General features: G+C 26.7%; 1 protein-coding gene across 2 annotated transcripts; it reads left to right on the plus strand.

Moving 5' to 3' along the window:
* The first annotated feature begins 5,423 nt into the window (after positions 1 to 5,423).
* LOC145828516 (cytochrome b5-like) lies at positions 5,424 to 14,130 on the plus strand. Of its 2 annotated transcripts, XM_082936272.1 has the most exons (6): positions 5,424 to 5,547; positions 7,614 to 7,650; positions 7,789 to 7,880; positions 10,605 to 10,675; positions 11,783 to 11,861; positions 13,783 to 14,130. In XM_082936272.1, the coding sequence occupies exons 1-5, from the start codon at positions 5,431 to 5,433 to the stop codon at positions 11,817 to 11,819; spliced, it is 354 nt and encodes a 117-aa protein (XP_082792398.1). In that variant the 5' UTR covers positions 5,424 to 5,430; the 3' UTR covers positions 11,820 to 11,861; positions 13,783 to 14,130. The 2 variants fall into 2 exon arrangements, with proteins under 2 accessions (XP_082792398.1, XP_082792396.1); XM_082936270.1 differs by lacking the exon at positions 11,783 to 11,861.
* Positions 14,131 to 23,806: the final 9,676 nt, after the last annotated feature.

Raw genomic sequence — 23,806 nt, forward strand, 5'->3', positions numbered from 1 at the left:
CATTACTTTACTTTTAATATTCTATAAATTAGTTTAAAATACATGAAATTAATAAAAGTATTATACAGTTCTACAAAATAACAGAAAAATGTAGTAAGTTTAAAAAATTTCTTTACTGCTGGAACTCGCTCCACCCTTGTACATCTCCTCGTCGTTTGACCGGTTTATCGGTTTATGCTGATCCGTCTTCTGGCCTCACCTAACGGTCTGTTGGCGCTACAAAATTCCGTCTCCTAGCCTCACCTAAACGGTCTGTTGGCGCTACGGAATCCGTCTCCTTGCCTCACCCAGCGGTCTGTTGGCGCTACGGAATCCGTCTCCTTGCCTCACCCAGCGGTCTGTTGGCGCTACGGAATCCTCAGATCCGTCTCCTGACCTCACCTAACGGTCTGTTGGCGCTACGGAATCCGTCTCCTGGCCTCACCTAACGGTCTGTTGGCACTACGGAATCCGTCTCCTTACCTCACCCAGCGGTCTGTTGGCGCTACGGAATCCTCTGATCCGTCTCTCTGTACATCTCCTCGTTCATCTCCTCGTTCCTCTCCTCGTAATTAAAACTCGGTCTCCTCGTACCGCTCCTCACCGACTCGTTTCTCGATTTCGCACGAACACCTTCGAGCCGTTCGTGCGAAAGTGCAATTAGAATGTACGTCACTACTTGATATCAATTTTAAAAACAAGTTAAAACATAAAAAAAAAATTTAATTTACCAACTTACATGCCATTAGTTAGCCACAACATTAGTCAATTAGTTTATTTATATTTCAACTTTAAAGTCTGTTATGTTTTAAAATAATTGAAAAACATTTTTGGCTTCAATTAATACGAAGTAATTCTCTACAAGATTTATCATAAAAAACATTTCACATTTTACACGAGTTAGTTGACAAAACAAGCAATTACATGCGTCTCAAAAGTTTAAACTTCCTTTCGTAAAAGTATAAAGCCTGTGAATTTGTACTGACTTTAAAAACTTTAATATTCTAACAAATTTTAAACAAAATCGTTTTTTATTTTCAGATTTTAAATACCGGGTAAGACATTTAATAGCTCGAATGACCTCGTTAAAAATGTTTTTTTTATAAGTACGGTTAGATTTAAAACAACAAAAAATATGCTAATAAAGTTTGTTACTAGTATTCAAACTTGAAGTAGTAAAGAATTGTCATTTAAGCATGAACTTCCTTTAACAATACAAAAACTTTTTCAGCAGTAAAAACATTGAGTTTGAGGTTGTAAAATTTCTGGTTATAAAGTTTGAACTTTCTTTGACATTAACGATAACTCATTAAACAGTAAAAGTTCGAGTATATCGTAATTAGTACAGTACTAAGGCGAAAAGAACTTTTTTAAATATACTGGTTTGAAACATCGTTGTTGCTAAATATAAAATTAAATTAAGTTTGATAAATCTAAGACATTTCACTTTAATAACCGATTATACACTCGAAAACAAGTTTTAATTACCTTATACAAGTATTTTTACCAGGACGAACGAAAAACAACAATGTTTTTACATGCAGTTTAATAAGTTTATTATCCGTTATAGTTCAAATTAAAACGATTGTCTGAAAACAAAACAATTAAACTTTACAGTTGCTAATTTTTATAGACGTTTAAAACTCTTTATGTTATACGAAAGTTTTATTATTAGAATCCTTTAATTTCATTTTAGTTTTTAGCGAACATTTCTCTTTTAACAAAATGTTTAAAACGATTAAATTATATTTAATTAATTTGACGAGACGGCGGAACAACTTGAAAACAAGACTAACTTTTGTTTCAACTTGCTCGTACAAGTTTTAAAATTCACTTTCAAAAACGCTTCAACGATGAATTGCGATAATATCATACACCACAAATACATTTTAGTTCTAACACATGTCGATTAGCCTTTCCCAAACCACTTTAACATAAAATTAAACACAATAAAACTAATTACCATTAGAAGAAAACAACTCAAATCTATCACAAACTCGAACTACTTAGTTGTTTTTCAAACTAGAAATTTTAAACTCATTTTTATAAATTTTACAGACCTGATGACTAGGTTAACTAAATGCCATAAAGTTTATCAAATTTATAATATTATTAAATCAGGTTTATTCCACTCTGTCCCCATGTCACCATCTAAAAAACATAGGAATTTTAATGAAGGTATCTGTGTTCAATTCCAGCTATAATTAACTGGACGTCCGGATCACCATGACGCTATCACCGGGTTTCTACTTATACACTTTTGGGGCCTGGTTTAAAACGCAATGTGCGCTCTAACTTGTATAGTAGGTGCCCCAAGATAACGCTTAAATTATAGTTGACTTAAATAAACTAATATGACTTACTTACTATTTACTAAAGGTGTAATAAATCAGTTACTTATACTAATTTAAACTGAGTTCGAATCTGTGATAATGATTATATTTACAATGAATTTGCGAAACGAAAAGATGATAAAATACTGCACAACATTACAATAATAAATCAAATTATCAATTATTTTAAAAGACGACAATACTCGAATCAAAGAAACAAAAAACTAAACGTTTAAATCAAACTCAATAAGTGTTCTAAAATCGAAGTTAACTCGACAACAAGATTGAAGCCATTAAAACTTAAGTGCAGCGAAAAGCTGCACTGACATCAGTTTACTAAAGTAGAAACTCAAAAGAAGTTCAAATTACGCGCGATTGCTGAATTTATACTCGCTTGAGAGAAAAGAAGAAAGTAAAAAAGAGACAATTACCACTAGAGTGGCACAAAACAATTAACTATATATCTATTTTGCTACTATTACAAAAAAAACAAAATAAAAAATGAACTCATAAAACAAACATAAGATACAGACTTATTTGTTTTTAAAATAATTTGTTTACAATAACTTTAAATTCGTTTAAAATGTTCTTTTGTGGTTGTTTAAGCCTAACAGTTTATTTGTTGTAAATTTTATTATTAAACATGCTCAGCTTAAATTTTTTATCTATTTTTGTACTTTGTTTGATAAAAACCTCTACTTAAGACGTTTCAAAAGTTTTTTTGTATTTGTTTTTACCAAAAAGTTTGTACTTTGTAAGATTATCTTTTTTATAACTTCTAACCAAACCATTTTAAATTGTTTATTGTCATAGGAAGTTATATTAACTACCCAAACTGTTACAAAGTTTAACTACCGAACGGATTATGAAACTATCTGAATTGTTATATATGTTTATGTTGTCAATAAGGATTGTAGATATAAATTTTTGTGAAAAGTTATTTTCTTTATTAACTACAGCAATTGATTTTTTTTTTCATAAAACTTTGTTAAATATAAATTTAAAGACGCTTTAATTGTGTTTTCGTTTCTGTTAAACATTTTATTTATTGTAAGTTTATATACTATACCTGCTTAAACTGAATTTTTATTACTTTATTTAATTTTTGTGCTAAAAACCTCTACATAAGTGATTTTATAAGCGTTTTTTATAAAAACTGTTAACTTACCATTATAAATGTCTGTCTAATTTATGTACAACAACATTATCTTAGAGTTTTGGATGCTATAACTTTGTTTTCGTGTCTATTAAACCTTAAAAGTACATTTATTCTCATATTCTCTATTTAAATTGGCTTTAAAGCTATGCCTCAACCAATTACTAAAGTATTCATGTACAAAAGAGTTCTATTAATAACGTTTAAACGGTTTTTTATGTTTATTTTTACTGAAAGACTATATATTAAAAACATTTAATTGAAACTTTTAAAATTATTACTTATAACTACTAAAAATAAGTTTTAGTTATTACATTTAAACAGTTTTTTTGTTTTTTCTAACATAAATTTTATTAATGTCATTTTTTATATAAAACTGATCAAAATCCAATCTTTTATCAATAAATTTCTTCTATTACGATTCAACAGTTTCTTTTTAGTTTTAAGAGAAAAAACGTTTACTAGTTTTAATCAAATTTATATCTGAGTCTAAATTATTTTCTATATACAATTTATTATTATACTATAAGTAAGTAAATACTACTTTTTTTAGTTTATATTTAAAATAGGTACAATTAATATACTAATTTATGTTAAAAATATCACTTTGTGTAAGTAGATTTATTTTTAAATATAATACTATAATTTATGGTTTTATCAAAATATATTTAAAAATCGTGTAATTTTATTTTACGTTAATTGTACCAAAAATATAAAAGTTTCTTGTTTAAAACTTTTGACTATCATTATAAGTTTTATTTAACAACATTCATTTTATCTTAATACTTTATTTATATATTAATTAATTTTTGAATAGATAACGTTGATCTTACATGTAATTTTGAAATAAAATAATATTTATATTGATATTTTAACCTAGAAAACAACATAACTAATTTGTTTAAATAATGAAAGTTAGATAAAGTATAGTGTAAGAATACAGTAAAAAACATTTAAAAATATGCCTGTTTAAAATTTTTATTTAAACTATCCCTCCGCATTGGTTTCATCGTTACTTAACTATTTACGATAATGAACTTTCATATTAGATAACAGTTAGCTTTTTAAAAACGTTGAATAATCTCTTAAAAAAAGCTATCTTTTGTGTTCAGTAGAGCGAAGGATTTAGTGGCTAAATGCGAAGCCACCCTTGGTTATTATTTTTATCTGTTTCTCTTAATATATGTATGGTCAATTTTGTTTGTGTCTACTCTGATCATGATTGGCTGGTTTTGGTCTGTTGATGGGGAAATATATTGTATGGTTGTGCATGATTGTTTATTTGCTACTATTCAGTTTTTATTATATTTATTTGTTAGCTGTATATATTAACTATTATTGCATAAATGTAAGTTTTTTTTTTTTTATACTTTTATTAGACTAAAATTAATTCTACCAATACAAATTTCAGAAACTACATTTTTCTTAATAGTTTTTATTTTTATTTATTTATTTAAAAAAAAAAAAATTTTTAATTATTATTTTTTCTAATTTAGATTAATTTTTAGATTTTTTTCTGAATAACATTTCAGTAAGTTAGTTAGTTATCAAGCTTTAAGATAGTTATTTAATGCTAATGTATTCATTATAATACTAGTTTTATGCATTTGCTCAACAACTGATTGTGAGTTCACTATGGTGGCGGTGATCACATAATTGGATTGTTGGTGTGATTTTTTTGATGTAGCGCACACTTACTTGGGGATTTGAGCTTCATGATTTTCCCAAACTTTTTAAATAAAACTTAATAATAATATATATTTATACCCTTAACCCTAACCCACCATACCCAAACATGAAAAATAAATCAAAAATTTAAATTTTATTATTTGTGTAGTTGATTTTGTCTAGTGAAAAAACAGTTATGACTTTTTACACCAAAAACTTTAAAATTTGTAATTTAAAGTAATTTTTTTAAAAATTATCTTATGTATTATTGTAAATTAAACAGACTTTATAATAATGACTACTGAAACAAAAATCTTTCGCATTGAAGAGGTGAAGATACATAACTCAGTGAAATCATCCTGGGTAATTATTCACAATAAAGTGTATGATATAACCAAATTTTTAGAAGATGTTAGTTTTAAAATCATATAAAAAGTCAAATTTATATTATTAATAAAATATATATTCTGTTATTACTGCTTAGTTAATAATACTTATTAATAAAAAAGGAGATAGAAAGTTATATTATAAGTTATTTTTCACTTGTTCAAGTCACTAAAACATATATTGTATAAATTTTTCATCTCCTACAATCAACAATGTTTATATTTTTCAATTTTGGATTCTTGACTAAATAATTTTAATTAGTTAAGTGTAAAGTTGGATTATAAATTTTTGTACAAACTTAGTAAAAGGCTGGCTACTAATCCTGGAAAAACCTAGAATTTGACAATTTAGGCCAAAAAACCTGAAAAAACTTGGAATTTAAAAATTAAAAAAAACCTGGAAAAACCTGGAATTTTTAACAAAAATCACTGAAAAACCTAGCCTAGAATCTTTAACAATTCTTACATGTGTAGCAAATTTTTGATTTGACACAAAAAACCAATCACATACATAACATTTTTTTGTGTTTATTAATTTTTTTGTTTGTTAAAAAACACATTTAAAGTAGCTTTACAGAATGTTTTTAATGTTGCTATGCTATTTAACACAACTTTTTTAACTTTAAATTAAAAACAGACCAAAAATTCTAAAACCTGAAGAAATTCAGAAAACCTGGAAAAAATTTCTTAGAAACCAGTGACCTGGACACCCTGTTAGTAAGTCGACTTGAATATTCTTGAAACATTTAATTGCAATTTACAAGTTTATTCTGGTCCTTCAAACTGTTATACAATAAGCAGTGTTGCCACACACTTAAGGTACTCAGAACAACTCACAACAGTTTGAAAGTTTTGAAAATATCAGGATGACTAAAGCTAGTCTCTTTTTTTAATAAAAAACTCAAGAAAGTTATTTACACTTTGTTTATGGTTTTTTAAAGGATTTTCAAAAACTCAGGATGAATCCGGATAATTTAATGTCACTCAAGACAGTTTTCTAAGGATGACAACCCTGGAATTTTTATTTAAAACTCAGACTGACTCAGGATAGTTCTGTTTTTTATGGATCTTGAATGATGTATTTTAATCCAGTTCATTATTTTGTTATTTTATTAAAAAATTTTATTCATGAACTTATTTTTAATTGGTTTCAAAATGCTTATTTATTTGTTTTATAACCTTGCTGCTAGCTCTTACTACTCTTAAAGAAATAACATTGTAGTTTTAGTTTCAAATATGAAATTAATATTTTTCATGATTAAGATTTATTTTAAGCAGAATTAGTTTAGAGTCATGGGGTTATAACCAGCAAAGGGGCAAAAGAGGGGTTGTGCATTTTTAAGTTTTTGGAATTCACAGAATTCTTTTTTTTAGCTTGATTTTTAAATTATTTTAGCTTGCTTTTAAATATTTCACTGAAATAAGATTTAAATTAAGGTTTTTTAAGTAGGGGATATCAGGGTGCTTAAAAGTAAATGAGTAGTTAATTAGTATAGGGGAAAATATCTAATAATAGAGACAGTTTTAGTTTAATTTTTGCTTGAGGGGGTTTATATAAAAATAAGTTGGGGAAACTATGTACTACATCAAGGTTTCTCAAAACTGGGTCAAATGGCTATAAGAAAATGAGTCCATAAGCTGCAATGTGGTCATACGGGGGCTATAAGGCCATAATTTGAAACTTTCACTAAATATTGTAGAGTTGATGATTAAAAAAAAAAGAAGGTTTTAGACATATTTAAGGGTGGTTTTGAAACTTATGCTAGACCAGGGCTTCTCAAAGTGGGTCATTTTAGAAAGTTAGGAGGGCCATAAAACCATCATTTGAAACTTACATAGATATTCTAGAGTTAGAGATGAAAAGCAAAAAAAAAGTATAAGGGTAGTTTTTTAAGAAATTGTATTGGAGGGGCTATTGATTTTTTTATTTCTTCAAAAGAGGCCTTATGAAAAAAGTTTAGGAATCCCTATACTAGACTAGTAAAAATAATTTTTTTAATCAATTATATAGTTAAAACTTATCTAATTATATATAAAAATATAGTTTTTTAATTAAAAACATAGTTTTTTAATTAAAAACTTGTTTTACAGCATCCTGGCGGTGAAGAAGTTTTATTAGAGCAAGCAGGTTTGTTATATAAACTGTACTTATTTAGTTAAACATAACTATTGTTTATTGATTAACTACCTTGTTTAACTAAAATTAGTTTTAGTTTTTGAAACAATTTAAAGTTTGTTTACGAAGGGTTTTTAAATTTACATATAGGTCAGGATAGTTCTGAATCATTTGAAGATGTTGGTCACTCATCAGATGCTCGTGATATGTTGAATGATTATTACATAGGAGACCTACATCCAGTTAGTCCTTATACTAAATATAATAAGCTTCTTAGATTTGTCATTTTAAAATTTTACATTAAAGTGTATCTGGTGCCTCTCAAATTTGGAAGTTTTGTAGTAGAAGTTTGTAAAAAATCAATGTGACAATAGTTTAAAAAAAAAAGTCTAAAGATTTAGCTTTCTAGCTGTTGTTTTAGCTAATGCCATTTGAAAACTTTTTTGCATGTATTTTTAAAAGGCTTAGGGGGAGGGTATAGGGGTAGAAATTTCAATCTTTTCAATTGAAATAAAATGTGTTTACAATAATTTTCAGAGTTTGTTTGTACTGTTAAATGAAACATTATTTTTGCTGTTGATATTGAAGTTATAGAGTTTTGTCTTTTAATTAAGAATACATGGACCACAACTATTCATTTGTAAATGAATTTTTTATTAAAAACTTATAAAAAAATGTTGATGATTTTTTCTTCACACTATTTTGATTTAGTGTTTTAGTGAATCCAAATGATGGACTGGCCATAGCTTTCTGAGATCTGGATTAAACCATATTTTAATTTGACAAATAGATTTTATTTTGGTCAGGACTAGAATTAATTTAAAAAATGGAACTGTCCGGTTCCTGTTGGACCTGAATTTACATAAATGATACAGGTCTTGCAAAACTCAAATTAAGAATAGCTAGGCTAGGCCTGATTCTGACCCTTACTAAATTAAGGGCATAGAAGGGGGTAAGGCACTTTTTTTACATGTTGATCTTATTTTAAAGAACTTCAACTTAGGTAACAGATGCTTTCAAAATTTCTTATATTGAAAATTAGTTTTTGAGATTTTAGGGGACAAAGTCGGAGAGTTCAATGGGATCCTTATAGAAGTTCAAAGTTAAAAAGGTAAAAAAGAATATCTCATTAAAAGTCTATCTTCTCTGACGTATTTAAGCAATCTTTCTCTAGATATATAAGTTTAATCTTATCTTAATAATAAACAATTCTTTTGTCGGATTTTTAGAAATCTTGAGAAAAAATATTTTTTATAAAAAATACATTAGATTTTTTTTCTTCTCTTGGTCATAAAATTAAAGTTTTTAAGTTTTTTTTATAGTTACAATATATTTTTTTATTATAATGCAAGGAACATTTCTTAAAAGTATGAGGTCAATAGCTTAAAAAATGAAGGAAGAGATAGGTTTTTAGTGAACTTTTCAAAATTCCAAAAAATACGCCTTGAGTATTTTTGATTCCATACGATTGTATCAGATATTTTTACTAAACTGATTATGTTAAAACTTTTTTTCTTGATCTATAAAATTTATCTTATAGTATATACTCTAAGCTTTCAAATAAGTGCTAAAGTTAATTTTAGAAAAAAAAAATATTGGGCTTCCCTATGCCCTTAAAATTCAACTATAGCCGGATAGGACCATTTAAAAAAATCAAGATCTAGTTCGCACTAGATTTTAACCTATTCAAAAAATTAAAACTTGGTTAGATTCAGATCTTGGTAAGCTATGTTTAGATCCTGTCCAACACTAGATTGGTTCTTAAATTTTGCTTTACTGTTATGTTTGGCAATTCCTTCCCATCTTTCTTAATAATTTGTAGATTGTCCTGAAACATGTTATTATTTCAGGGTTGCCACTTTACCTGAAATCCTGGAAAAACCTGGAATTTGAGAAATTTTGAAAAAATCCCGAAAAACCTAGAATTTTAAAGAAAAATCACTAAAAAAATCTGGAAAAACCTGAAATTTTAACAATTTTCACATGATTTGACTCAAAAAATCTATCATATAAATAAAAAAATTTTGTCATCATCCAAAAATTTTTTTTTATTAGAAATCACATTTAAAGTAGCTTTGCAGTATTTTTTCAATGTTTTTATACCATTTGGCACAATTTTTTACCTAAACTTAACTTTAAACTAAAAATAGACCCAAAAATGTCTACTTTTAAAAACCTGGAAAAAATTTGGAAAACCTGGGAAAAATTTGGAAAAAATGAGTGGCAACCCTGTTATTTCTTGAAGGCGTTTAAAATGCAATGTTTGGCAACTGAATTGACAACACTCATGTCATTTACTGTTTTTTTTTTTTGCCATTATTAAAATTTATTGTTAATAAATTGTTATAGAGGTTATCTTAGTTAAAAATCATTGCAGTCTCAGTTAATAAATAAAAATAATTCTAATCAAGTCTTTTAGATCTCTCTTTCCAGTAGCACAAACAGGCAGTTTAGGTAGCTCATAGTTTTTTCTAAAGCTGCTGGCTGATACTGTTTTGTTTGATGATTTAAAGCTTCAGAAACTTTAGCTTTGACTGATATAGTCGTATCATTATCAAACAAACTCAGAGAAACTAGCTTACTATCATAATGTTATCAATCAGATCCTAAAATTGCTTTTTAATTTTTTTCAATTATCTAGTTCTTTTTGATATATGGCCCATTAAACCTTTTAAAGAATTTGAAAATTTAAATTTGAGATCTCCTAATTTGAATTTTCATGTTACCCTGATAATTTACAAAGTCTTTTTTCAAATTGGTAGCTCTAATTATTAATCTTTTTAAACTATTAGCTTACTTTTAAAATTGGATAAAAGTGAACTTCAATATTTTTATATTAACAGTGAATAAGTATGCTTTAAGTGATTTCTCACCATACTTATATAATTTAACAGTAGTTTTGTATATGTTAAGTTAAAAAAAAAATTGTTCAGAAAAAATTATAAAATCATGTTAAAAAATTCAAGGAGGACAAATCAAAAGCACCCGCTCAAAAGGAGAAATTTGTAACTACAGGTCAAGGAGAGAAAGCATCAGGGTTAGTTTAGTTATTTACTTAGATTTATTTTATAAAAAGCTTGAAGTTATTGATATGTTAAAATAGCTTTTTTGAAAAATATAAGTAACTTTTTAAGATCCATTTAAATAAGATATATATGTTTAAATTATTGGTTTGTGCTTCCTTGCTGATCTGGCCAGTTTCAGTCGAGACTTTATTTTTTAATGCAGCAAAAATAATATAATTTAAAACTAAAATCAGGTATTAATCAAATTGTATATGGCATGATTTGTTTTTGTTATATTTAATTTAAACTTGATAATAGTATTGAATTGTTTATTTTTGTCTGTTTTAATTGTTTGGTTAGTTGGAAAAATTAAAACTGAATTAAAAAAAAATAGTGTGCATTTTGTTATATACTTTTAATAATATAGAAGACATAAATAATTAAAAAAAAAACGAAGTAAAAAAAAAACTGTTTTGTTTCTATCCGACTAAAGGCAAATCCGAACAATTTATAATAAAACTTACCCAAAATAACTGGATTAGCAAGGAAGCACTGTATTATTTATATAAATTTTTATGTGCAAATAAAAATATTAATCAAATGAATTTTTCAACTGGCCTTGCTGGTTTGATCAAAAAGATTTAACAGATTTAATAATTTGCATTTTTAGAGTTGTATACTAAACAATTGCATTTCAAAGTGTAGCAGATAGTAGTTGTCTTTAAAAATTCAAAATAATAAAACTAAAATTTTCAGAGACAAAGCCTTAATTTTATTTCCCATTATCAGATTTTTCAATAATAAGTTTCGATTTCTATTTGGGCCATTTAGACCATACAGTTTTGATAGACTGAGACCATAGTTTTATTAATATAAAACCTATTTAGTTCTCCAAGTTATAACTGTTTAATATCAAAAGTTACGTTGAGTCTTAAAATGCAGCAAAAGCAACTGGTAGCTTTGTACTTCAAACATTAAATTTCAAAAACAACTCTTTTTAAATGTAGGTAAAAAATTATTAAAAATTATTTGTAAAAACAATAAGTCTTTTTTTGTTTACTAATCGGCTTGTTTTGTTTGCTAACATATTTTAATTACTACATTAAAATTACATGTAACTTATGTTATTCAAAATTTAGAGAAGCGAGACAAAAGAGCAAGTGTCAGATTCTTTAAGAAATAAACAAAACAGACTAAACCAAAAGGAAATTGCTTAAGGTATATACTTGTTTATTTTAGCAAGTTAGAAAAGTTTTACTTTATTTTAATAAATATATCATACTTTAAACTACTAAATGGTCTCAGTTCTAAGTTTTATGACACAGGCTGGAAATTCAAGGTGTAAATTTGTTACATTAAAAGTTAAACTAGTTTTTAAGCTAAGCTTGTCTTCTTTAGTAAGTAAAAATTAATTGTGAAGAGTAGTTGTTTAAGCTTTTACTTGATATATATTAAATAAAAATATAATCTTGTTTAGAATCATTTTTTAAGAAAAGTACCTGTTATCTAATATTAAGTAAAGATTTCCAAAATCTTTATAATACATGTTATAGTAAAACAAAAAAAATATTGTTTTTTGAGTAATACTTGAAAATTAATTATTTATTTATAGTTTATGTTTTGAATTTAATATGAGTAAAGACATTACTCTGATTTTTATTTCTAACTAGTATTAAGTGTTTCGTTGAAATATTTTTTGTTCTTGACGTGGTGTCAAGGACGAGTTATTTTATATTATGTTATATTTTTTTGATTTTTTTTTATAATGTTAAGAAATAAAAGAAGTCAATCAGATGCAGTGTTAGTTTTTTTAGTAACTAAAAATAAGTTCTTTTTAAATTTTTTTAGTTAAAGGGAAACAGTCTATAAATAAACTGAGGAAAAGCATCTGCTTGATAGTTCTTAAAAACCTGCTTAGTTTAGCCTTATAAGTACTTGCACTGTAAAAATTTAATCAGTGTGTTACAACTAAAAAAAGGTTAAACTTATGATGACGTATAATTAAACATATGGTACAACTTTAAACTTAATTAAATTTTTGTAGCTTCTTAGCAGTTGTCATGTGCAAATATTTTTATCTTACAATGGTTCTAGGCATCAAACTTTGTACAAGTTTAGAAAAAAATAATTTCACACATTATGGTAGTACAACTTTTAGTATGATTTTTTTTAGAAATCAATATTCAAAAAATATTTGTAGTTATATATTAACTATTGTTTTGAACGCATTAAGTACTTTAATCTATTAATAAGATTATTTGACTTTTTTTAATTTTCATACTAAGCTTATTTCTATTTTTTAATATACTTCTAAATATATTACTGATTTTTTTAATATGTAATAAGAATGTTACTCATAAGATATTTAATAATGTAAGTTTTGTTACCATTTTCTATTTATAAAACATACATATTTCCATGTTTTTTATAAAAATTTTGTTTGACATACTAAGTTTTGTTATAATAAATAAGGTAAGCTTGTTAATAATGTAAATTTTAATTTGTGTTTAACCTGCTTTTCAAAAGTAATTTTTATATAACTTAACCTCTGAATTTTAGGTAAAAGTTAAAATAAAAACTTATTTGAAGACAAACTTTACTGTTTAAAAGGTTCAAATTAGTTTTCTAACATATTAAGTTAAAAACTCAGAGAGTCCAAAGAGTTCCTTATATGAATACACCAAATTAAAAAAGAAGAGAAAGACAGATTCATTAAAAAAGTATACCTTCTATAGATTTCAAGCAATTATTCATTAGTTATGACTCTACTATGACCTCAATTAAATTAATAAATTGTTTTTTTTCAATTATAATAAAAGAGCTAGTTAAGTACACTGAAAATTTAAAATGTGGTACACATGATAAGTTTTTGTTATACAAAAATTAACATTAACGTTTATTTAGAAACTAAACTTAAAAAATATGATATTATTTTAATAGAACGTAAAAAGTTAATTATCTTTTTAGACACAGTTCTCTTAGTAAAAATTTTAATAAAAAAAAGATTTTAAAGAAATTATTTTAATAAAAAATGCTAGTGCTTTAAACGACTTGCATTTCAAAATGTTAAGATTTAATGATGTCTTGTTTTATACTAGAATTTTTATTTGAAATTTTAAATTGTACTTATTTTATACAGAGGCAGCAATTGGTTGATTCCCGGTCTGATTGTTTTAGCCCTTGCTTACGTTTTCAAAACCTACATGCTCTAATTTTTGCTTTACTTTTCTAATTAGTGTGCAACTTATAATATTCAAAGTTTCCAATTTTGTTCTACTTATTTTTATCATTGTAATTTTTTGTTTTAATTTTATAAATAAGTGCAAATAAGTTCAAGTTAGTATTAGCAATTTAATATTAAAAATTAATACACTATATTTCGAAATTGAAACGTAGAATTTTGTCATTCTATTTTATTTGTTTTGTTAAAGCGAAATTCCAGTAAGGCTTATGTAAATTTGTTTGCTAAGCTCGTTAAATTTGTAAATGTTAATATTATACAGTTATGCATAATGCATATTGGAAATTTTACTAATGATTTCTTGATATTTATTGTATTTAACATATGTAACTTGTTTATAGTTTATTCAAATCTTTTCAATTTGAAGTTTGATATTAATTGAAATTTCTATTTGAGATTATTTTTTTATTAAATTTATGTTTTCAAACGAAATATTTATAAAATGAATCGTAGTCTGCAATATTTTTAATTATTGTTGAAATCAGACCTAGTTGATTCATAAAGTAGATATAAAATACCCTAGTTTAGATTGAGCAACTCTCCCAGTAGGCGGACCAGTTTTACCAGAAAAAGTCTTTTGCGGGTTGGAAATGTCAAAAAAACATTCCAGCAGGCCTTACAAGTTGTACTGTTATATTGAAGTGAGCCCGATGAAGGGAGCTGATTATTCCAAACTCATATTTTTTTAACTCGATCATACTAACAAGGTGGCTATTAACCTAGATTTTGAAAGTTTAGTCAAAAATAACCTGGAAAATGTGGAGTTTGATAGCATTCAAAAAAACCTGGAATCCTTAACAACTTCTATAGCCAAAAAATAAATTGATAAGAGTTAATTGTTATAACAAAAAAATATTCTTTAGGTTAACCGGTCACGAATAAAATATATAATTTGCATAAATATATTTAAATAAGCTCTTTACATCCCTGTAAATTGAGCATTCTTTTTAGTTAAGGCAAATAACTATATAGGTTTTTATATTATAAAACATTTGTTATATAAATTTTTTGCTTAGTTTAAGTGATTTTGAATTAATATATGTATATATATTATAAAAAAAATTTAGAGTAACACTAACAGTATCTTATTATAAATTTTAAATACATATTTTAAACTAAAATTAAAATTCTTTTGCATTTAACTGACATTTCCCTATAAATATAAAATCCGGATTTCAGTTTACTGAAAGTTTGTGGTCTGATGACCTAAATGGCATGAACAAAATTTCATGGTACAACATAAAGTAATACTTAATTTAAGTCTTATTTAAAATGGTTTCTACTTTTTTTAAACCCAAATAAGTCAGTGTAGCGTTCCGTGCAGGCTAAAAATTTCGTGCACACTAGTGTGCATACCGTAAACACGACTGACTTATACTTTATCTATAGAAATATTCATTTGAGCAAATATGTTTTTGTTAGTCTCTTAATATTAAAAAATATGCATTAATATAAAATATGTACAGTAGAGTTGTTATTGCTTAGTTAAAAGTAATGATGTACGATAAGTAGTTACTTTTATTTTTGTAATGTTTATAAATGTGTTATAAAAGATAAAAAATAGTACAATCGTTGGAATATTAGTAACTATTTATTTTATGAGTAAACTCACTGAATATAAATATCCTTATAAACCAGTATGTACAATTATTTTCACTAGTAAACTTTAAAGAACCACTGTACACTAGGATGAATCTGTTGCCCCTCAAAAATGAATATTCAGGAATTGCTTAGCATTTTTTTTGTACGGGCAAATTTTATGAAAAGACAACACAAAAAAAGTTAGCTTCCTAGCTATAAGCCTGTTAGAGCAAAATATTTTTGAAAAAATTTGCTTTATATCATATACTTGGGAAAGTTCGATTTCCTTTGTGTGATTTTTAGTAGTTACGTTAAAAAAAAACTTGAAATATATTATTAACTATTAAATTAAAAACAAAATATTAATCAGATTTTTATCTTTTTTAAACAAAACATTAACCACAAAAATTCATTGAGAGTTGAGTTTTTTTTTGTAAAAACCAAAAGCATAAGAAATTAATTTTTTTTTTCTTGCACCACTCATAGTTCTGAGGTTTGGTACGTTCTTCCTATCCTCTTTTATAATTTGTAGATTGTCTTGATGCGTGTCTTCTTTTCTCGACAAAGTTACAAAATCGCTGGACAGTTTAACACCTCGTTCGGCAGCGTCAATGACTGCACTCATTTAGTTTACTGTTTCTTTTACATCTAAATAATCTTAGTCGCTAGTCCATTTCAGGGGCATGTCTAGACTTTTTTCAAAGGGTGTTCACAGTTTTTTGTTCTTAATTTGTCTCTTAAGTACGCATTTCTTAGGTATGCACTGCGAGTTAAGTACGCAATATTTAGCCGAAAAACTGTGTTTAAAATGTTTTTTTCTGCTTAGAAATTAAAAAAAACATATAAATAGTAATAGAAAAATAATATTTTTTTTTATTTGTTACATTGTATTAAATTTAGATATATTAAAACTAAAAGAACCAGAAAAAAGGTTATGAACTGACAAATTGTATATCAAAATTCAAATCTGTTATTTCAAACAAAAATATTACAGACATAACTAACTTACTCTATAAAAAATTAACCTTTTTATCAGGAAACAATATTATAAAATAATTGAAACTATTTTCATATACAGACTTTCAATTTTGATTTAAATGTTAGTATAGATGGAGTTCTTACAATTTTTTCTTTTAAATTTTAAACTCTTTACATTTATATATCTATTTATAATAAAGGTATTTTTTTCAAGTAAATTAGTCTATAAAAATTGAAATTTCACCAAAAAAATGTTTAGACTTATACAATTAAATTAAAATATCTTTAAACTTTATTTAAATGTTTGCCTGGTAGTGCAGGGATTCTAATGATGGTTTTGAAATCTCTTTGAGTTGAAAATTTCAAAAAATCAAGAATCAACTTTGTGGCCAACAGATAAACAAAAATAAAACAACTTAAATAGAAATATCATTCAATGATAAAAGAATAAATTGCCCGGTGGTTTCGTTGTCTAAAGATGATTTTGAAAACTCTCTGAATTGAACTTTTCAAGGTTTAAACCCAGTTGGTTTACACATAAACAAAAAATATAAATGTTTAAGTACAAACACAACATTATTATATAACAACGTAACACAAAAGCTTCACACAACATTATTATATACAATAAACTAAGTAAAATAAAGCTTTTGTGATTATATTGGACATTTTTTAAGTAAAATTGTACTTACTAGTTCAAAAACAATACTTAATCAAAAGTTATTTACACTAAGTAACAATTTATAATGGGAACTAAGAGCATCTTAGTAAAAAGTTTCCTAGAAAAAAAAATGCTACTTTAAAACTTTTACCTATGATGACGTAACAATTAAAATTTTATTTAAAATCTTTTTTAGCTGGGCAAAAACGAGCATTTTTTGTTACGGAAACTTATAATCTTTCAGTGTTATAAATTCAACATTCATTATTCAAAGTTTAACAAATAACCAAAATAATGGCAATAAACAACGTTTTAGTGATATTCTAAGAATCTTTTTTTCTTTTCTTTTTTTCATTTTTTTCAGGGGATTCAAAGGAAACAGGAAACCAGCCAAAACACGCCCCTGGTACATTGTTCTGGCGGTTTAATAAGAAAAGAATAACTGCAGTCTAGGATTAAAAGAATGCATGGAATTACTCTCGACAAAGTCTGCTAAATCTCACTTCGCATTAGACCAAAGAGGAGAATAAGTAACTGATTTATTTTTTTAAGTGTTTACGACCTATCCTGATTTATTTAATGATTTAAAGCATCAGCAACCTTAGCTTTGACTGATTGACTGGTATCATCATCAAAGAAACTCAAAGTAACTAGTTCTCAAGATACCAGAGATGGATTTTTATGGTATTTAACGTAGAGGATGCACATAACTTGTCAGTACTTTTGTATTTTGAAGTGTAATTAACAGATCCAAGTCGTTGCCAGGAGCTGCTGAAACTACGGTAAAATTGATCTAATGGGGAAGGTTGCAGTTTATGCAAAAATCAACGAAACATTTTAGTTTTTTATAACAAGTGGTATCTAAAATAGCTTTTAATGACTTCTGTTGTGAAAGCAAAAATATTTTAAGAGCTTAAATGACTTTGCTCATTTATCTAGCTCTAGAAATAGCTCCAGGATATAGATGAGTAAACTTAGCGAGGGCTGAATTTCAATGTAAATTAAGGCTAGTTTGACAATCTATTTATAATCATCACGCAGACAAGGCAATCAAAATTTTTAATATTTTGACAAGTTTTAAAAGTAATTTCTAAATTCAAAACATAATTGCCATCAAAACATATAAAAATATTATGCCAATGATTCTTAGATTTTTTGAAGACTTCTATCTTGTTTTTTTTTTTTTTTGTTTTCTCTATGGCTAAAGAACTAAAAAAAATATTTAGTAGCAGCTCTAGTACATAACGCCTGCAAACTAGCCAAGATACTTTTTGAATATCATACAAGTACCTGAGTACCATTTATGCTGTTTACACAGTACCATTCTTGAAGAAGACCCATCACTTTATCACAAACAGTTTTGCCGTAAATATTTTTCAAGTTCTTCCCTAATGAATCCTAATCTTCCTAGAAGCGTGTGTTGTTTTCCTTATACAGAAACAGACAAGCGTTTTTCCTTTACACTACTATCCAATGTTTAACTAGTTTTGTTGTCCCAATGCACCAGAAAGTTTTTTGGAGCAGTCCATTTTTGCTTTGTAGTGGAAGAATTTTTTTAGCTATACTATTAAAATGTCTTGCAATACATGTAAAACTTAAATTAAGAGAAGCTCTATTTCCAACACCAACATCTATCTAAACAGAAGCAGCAATTATTGATAATTCAACCGGAGTAATTTTAGTTTTTCTTACAACTCTGATTAACCTTTCGTCTGTAAGAAAGTCTTCAGGTAAAAATAGTGATGTTCCTTTTTTGACAACATGCTTGTGCAATCGTTTCTTAAGAGCTCGTTAACTGATTCTACTTCCAATTCTGAATTGCAAGATACATAATGGGGAATGTCAGAAGTTTCTTGACCTTGCACCACTGGTGAGCTTGAGCAAGGTGCTTCTGAGATTTTCTAGCCTTCCTTTCGCTTGCGTTTCTCAATTCTCTTGATGCTTAATCTGTCTAAAGAAGTATAAGTAGCTTTTTTGTCAGTTTTCATGCTTTGAAGAAACTGCGAGTCGATTTCGATATGTTTTTTTCTTCTTATAAATTTATATATTTTCTAGGTCTTAGGAGAATATATGTTTTAAATAAAGTAGTCTTTTTTAATCTTTTAGTTTGCTTCTACTAAAAGAAACCAATGAAATTACAAACTTTGATTGTTCATATCATAAAAACTAGGCTTGTTTTTAAATAACTGTAAAAAGAAACTTATAGCTTGGATAAAATTTTACAAAACAAAGCTATCTTAAATAAACAATAAAAAAAAAGATTACCCTCGTTAAACTTATGAAGTAACAATATAGAGCAAAATTTCATTTTTTTTTGCTCTAACAGTCTTATAGATATGAAACTTTTTTTTCGTATTATGTATTTATGTAATTTGCCACGTAAAAAACGGGCTAAAATTCTATGATCGGGGAAACAGGTACACCCTACTGTACACCTCAATTGAGTTATGTAAACTTTTCTTTAGTAACGTTAAGTGTTTTTATATAGCTTTATAACCTAATCTTAATCACTTTTTTTTTTCATATATTGAATGTTTATATAGAATATTTTGTTTTTCTTTCTATGTATTAACTTATTAAAAAAAAATCTAATGGGAGGATAGATGTTGAACATAAAGTAAAACTAAAATTCATAGCTAAGTACCCTAACACTAAGTATCTGGAGGTATCTTTAATGCTGTTTCTTAATAAAAACTAATGAAGAGGAAATTTTTCTTTTATTCAAAGAGCTAAGCAAAGCACATATATCTATTAAGTTTAGCAAATAATCAATTTTTTTCTTTGATGTTCTGGTTTAAAAAAGAGATAGGAATTTCAGAACAAAAGTCTACTGAAAACTAATTTTTTCAAATTATAAAAAAGCCAAGTATTACTAAAACTACCGTATATTGGTGCTGATTCTAAATTGATCGATTTAAAGAGAGTAGATATAAAAAGTAGACATACTTTTCAGTGAATGTTAGAGTTCTTTTCACGTTCAAACTAATACTTCAGCGATCAGGAAAAGACCTAATGACACAAAAAGAAATGAGTCTTGTTTGTACTGCGCAAGTACCAAACTTATCGACATCTAAAATAACGAACAAAGTAACATGTGCCAAAATTTATTACTATATATACCTGTTATAGAAATGACAAAAAGAGCTATGCAATCAACAATTAAATGGAAAAATCGGCCATAGCTGAATACCTTGTAAACAATCCCAGTTGTGGTAATAATTTTACTGTTATGAGACTATGTTCAAATATTTTAGAACTAATTAGACTCTAAGTCATTTTAAAACATTTAAACAAATCTTTATTATGTAAAAAGAAAGAATTTAATTACCTTATTTAGTCAAAAACATTTTGTGTTAATTTGAAATTAACTTTTGTTGATTACATTTGTGTTTAATTAATTGATTAAGTTGTATAGTTTCTGAATATATATGTTTTGTTGTACCGCTTCAATTGTATTTTTAGTATCGAAAATTGATGAGATATGGTGAATAATTCATTTTTTAAGTTATATATTTATTTAGCAAAGGAAAAAAAAAAGTTTGAAGGCTAAACCCAAAAAATGTTTTTTACTAAAAGCTGCTGAAGTAGGTACCCTTTAAAAACTGCTTATAATAGGGGTGGGCAACGTTTTACAATCAACGGGCCGGATCCGAAAAAATTTAGTCTTTTGCGGGCCGAAGCATTTCAAATTAGTGATTTACCGAATCCATAATCCGGATCCAGCCGAATAATGACTTTTTAGATCCGAATCCGATTGGAAACTAGTTTATGTCGAGACACGGATCCGGTCGGATTCTAATATGAATAAAAGTTTCGGATCCAGCCGGAATATAATTTTATGGATACAGTTGATCACTATTTTAAATCCTTCAAATTCAAAAAACTTTCTCAAGTCTGCCAACTTAAGATGCAGATTGAGACATGTCTGATGTTTAAATAATGTCTATAAATAGAATTGACATTGTAATTGACAAAGGAACGTATGTAAAATATCGTACTTAAAAAAACACTTTGCTTGGGGTAATTTTACAAAAAGATACTCCAACTAAGTTAGAACAACAACAAAATATTAGGACAAAATGGTGTATTTATTAGTACACATTAATTTATAAAGTAATATTTTAGCATGTTGTTGAAGTCAAATTCTTACAGTTTTGTTTTGTAAAAATATGATACAAAGTTTTATAAAAAAATTGCAATATTGACCGGCCCGCGGGCCGTACGTTGTCCACCCCTAGCTTATATGTTATTTTTAAATAAGTAAGCAAAACATATTATGACTGTGTATAATTGAAGTATAACTTTATTTTGTATAGCTTCTCTAATTTTAAGACAGTAAAATATAAAACAATACGGATTTAGTTTAAATCCAAGGCATATGTATCAGTTGAGGTTGAAATAAAGTATAAAAATTAAACACATAACAACCCTCTACTAATACTAATACATTATGTTGCAAGGGCGTGTCTCGACTTTTTTGAAAGGGGGTTCACAACTTTTCTTTGTTATTAGTTTGCTGCTTAAGTACGCATTTCTTAGGTATGCACTGCCAGTTAAGTACGCAATATTTAGCCGAAAAGCTCTGTGTTTAAAATGCTTTTTTCTGCTTAGAAATTAAAAAAAAACATATGAGTACTAAGAGAAAAATATTATATTTATTTATTTATTATACTTTATTAAATTTAGAAAAATTAAGACTAAAAGACCCAGAAAAAAATTATGAACTTACAGATTTTGATTTAAGTGTTAGTATAGATGAAGTTCTTACAAACTTTTCTTTTAAATTTTAAACTGGTTACATTTATATATCTATTTATAATAAAAATATTTTTTACAATTAAATTAACCTATAAAAATTTGAATTTTACCAAAAAAAGTGTTTAGACTTAAACAATTAAATAAAAAAATCTTTAAATTTTATTTTAATGTTTGTCTGATGGTGCAGGGATTCTAATGATGGTTTTGAAATCTCTTTGAGTTGAAAGTTTCAAAAAATCAAGAATTAAATTAGTGGCCAACACAACACACATATACAAAAATAAAACAACTTAAATAAAAATTAAAGTTTCACTTAAAAAATTCTTTAGACTTTTACAATTAAATTAATATCTTTAAATTATAATAAAATGTTTGCCTGATGGTGCAGGGATTTTAATGATGGTTTTGAAATCTTTCTGGGTTGAAAATTTCAAAAAATCAAGAATCAACTTTGAGGCCAACAGATATACAAAAACAAAATAACTTAAATAAAAGTATTAAAATACCATTAAATGATAAACGAATAAATTACCATGTAGTGTAGTGGTGATGATTTTGAAAACTCTCTGAATTGAAGTTTTCAAGGTTTAAAAGCTTCATACAACATTATTATATACAATCGACTAAGTAAAATAAAACTTTTGTGATTATATTGGACATTTTTTAAGTAAAATTGTACTTACTAGTTCAAAAACAATATTTAATCAAAAGTTATTTACACTAAGTAACAATTTATAATGGGAACTGAGAGCATCTTAGAAAAAGTTTCCCAGAAAAAAAACTATTTTAAAACTTTTACCTATTATGACGTCACAATCAAAATTTTATAGAAATATATTTCAGCAGGGCAAAAACGAGTATTTTATGTTACGGAAACTTATAATCTTTCAGTGTTATAAATTCAACATTCATTATTCAAAGTCTATCAAATAACCAAAACAAAGTCAGTAAACAACGTTTTTAGTGATATTCTAATAATCTGTTTTTCTTTTTTTTTCAGGGGGTTCACAGGAAACCAGTCAAAACACGTCCCTGTTGTGTTGGTTAGGTGTTGTAGTTAGCTTGGAACCACTTGCTCTAGTATGTTTACTAGAACCCAAACTTTTCCAGCTGTGTGTGCACGCGTTGCATGTTTTGTAACCATCTTAGAGAGGCTGGCGGCTAATAAAAGCTTGAGTTTCTTATTACTAGTACTCATAGGCGGTATCAGGCATTAGTACTACTGATATAAATAATTAGATACTATTCACTTAAATTAACTTTTAAAATCTTAAGAAACAATTATTAAGAGTATAATTTGTTATTTTTTTTTAAGCTTCTCTGTAATTAAACAATTAACGATTAAGCATTCAACTTTTAAATTACAACGTAAACAAAATAACGATAAGAAAGGAACATTCACACTTATTCAGTCTAGACTCTAGAGCAGTGATCGGCAAGCTAATCAAGTTCTGTGTACACCAAGCTGCAAAAAATAAAATTGATGCACCCCTAGATCTAAGCTTAATAAGCGCCGCTAGTAGTGGGACTACGTAAACACTTTTGATAGTGCAATTCTCCTTAAAAATCATAACTCAGTTTGTATTTACATGCAAACCATTTAACAACTGAAGCTGAAGTGTTTTATTTGATCCTCTTTTTAATTGACCTTCTTATTTCTTTTACCTTATTTTCACGATGATATTTTAGTTATATGGCTTTGTCTTACATATTTATTAATTGGACATTTCTCCGCTATTACTACAAAATCCCCAGGTCAGTATTCTTTAATACTTTATTAAAGATTAACTACATACTTAGTATAACTCTATGTATTTTTTTTGTAATCTCAAAATTTTGTGCACCCCTAAATGAGTTTCGTGTACCCTAAAAATTTCGTGCATCCTAAAAAACATTTTGTGTAAACTAGTTGGGGCACCAGTGTACACCGTGCCGACCACTGCT

This window comes from Thalia democratica, chromosome 2 (genome assembly GCF_965202585.1).
Source record: "Thalia democratica chromosome 2, ktThaDemo2.hap1.1, whole genome shotgun sequence".
NCBI lineage: Eukaryota > Metazoa > Chordata > Thaliacea > Salpida > Salpidae > Thalia > Thalia democratica.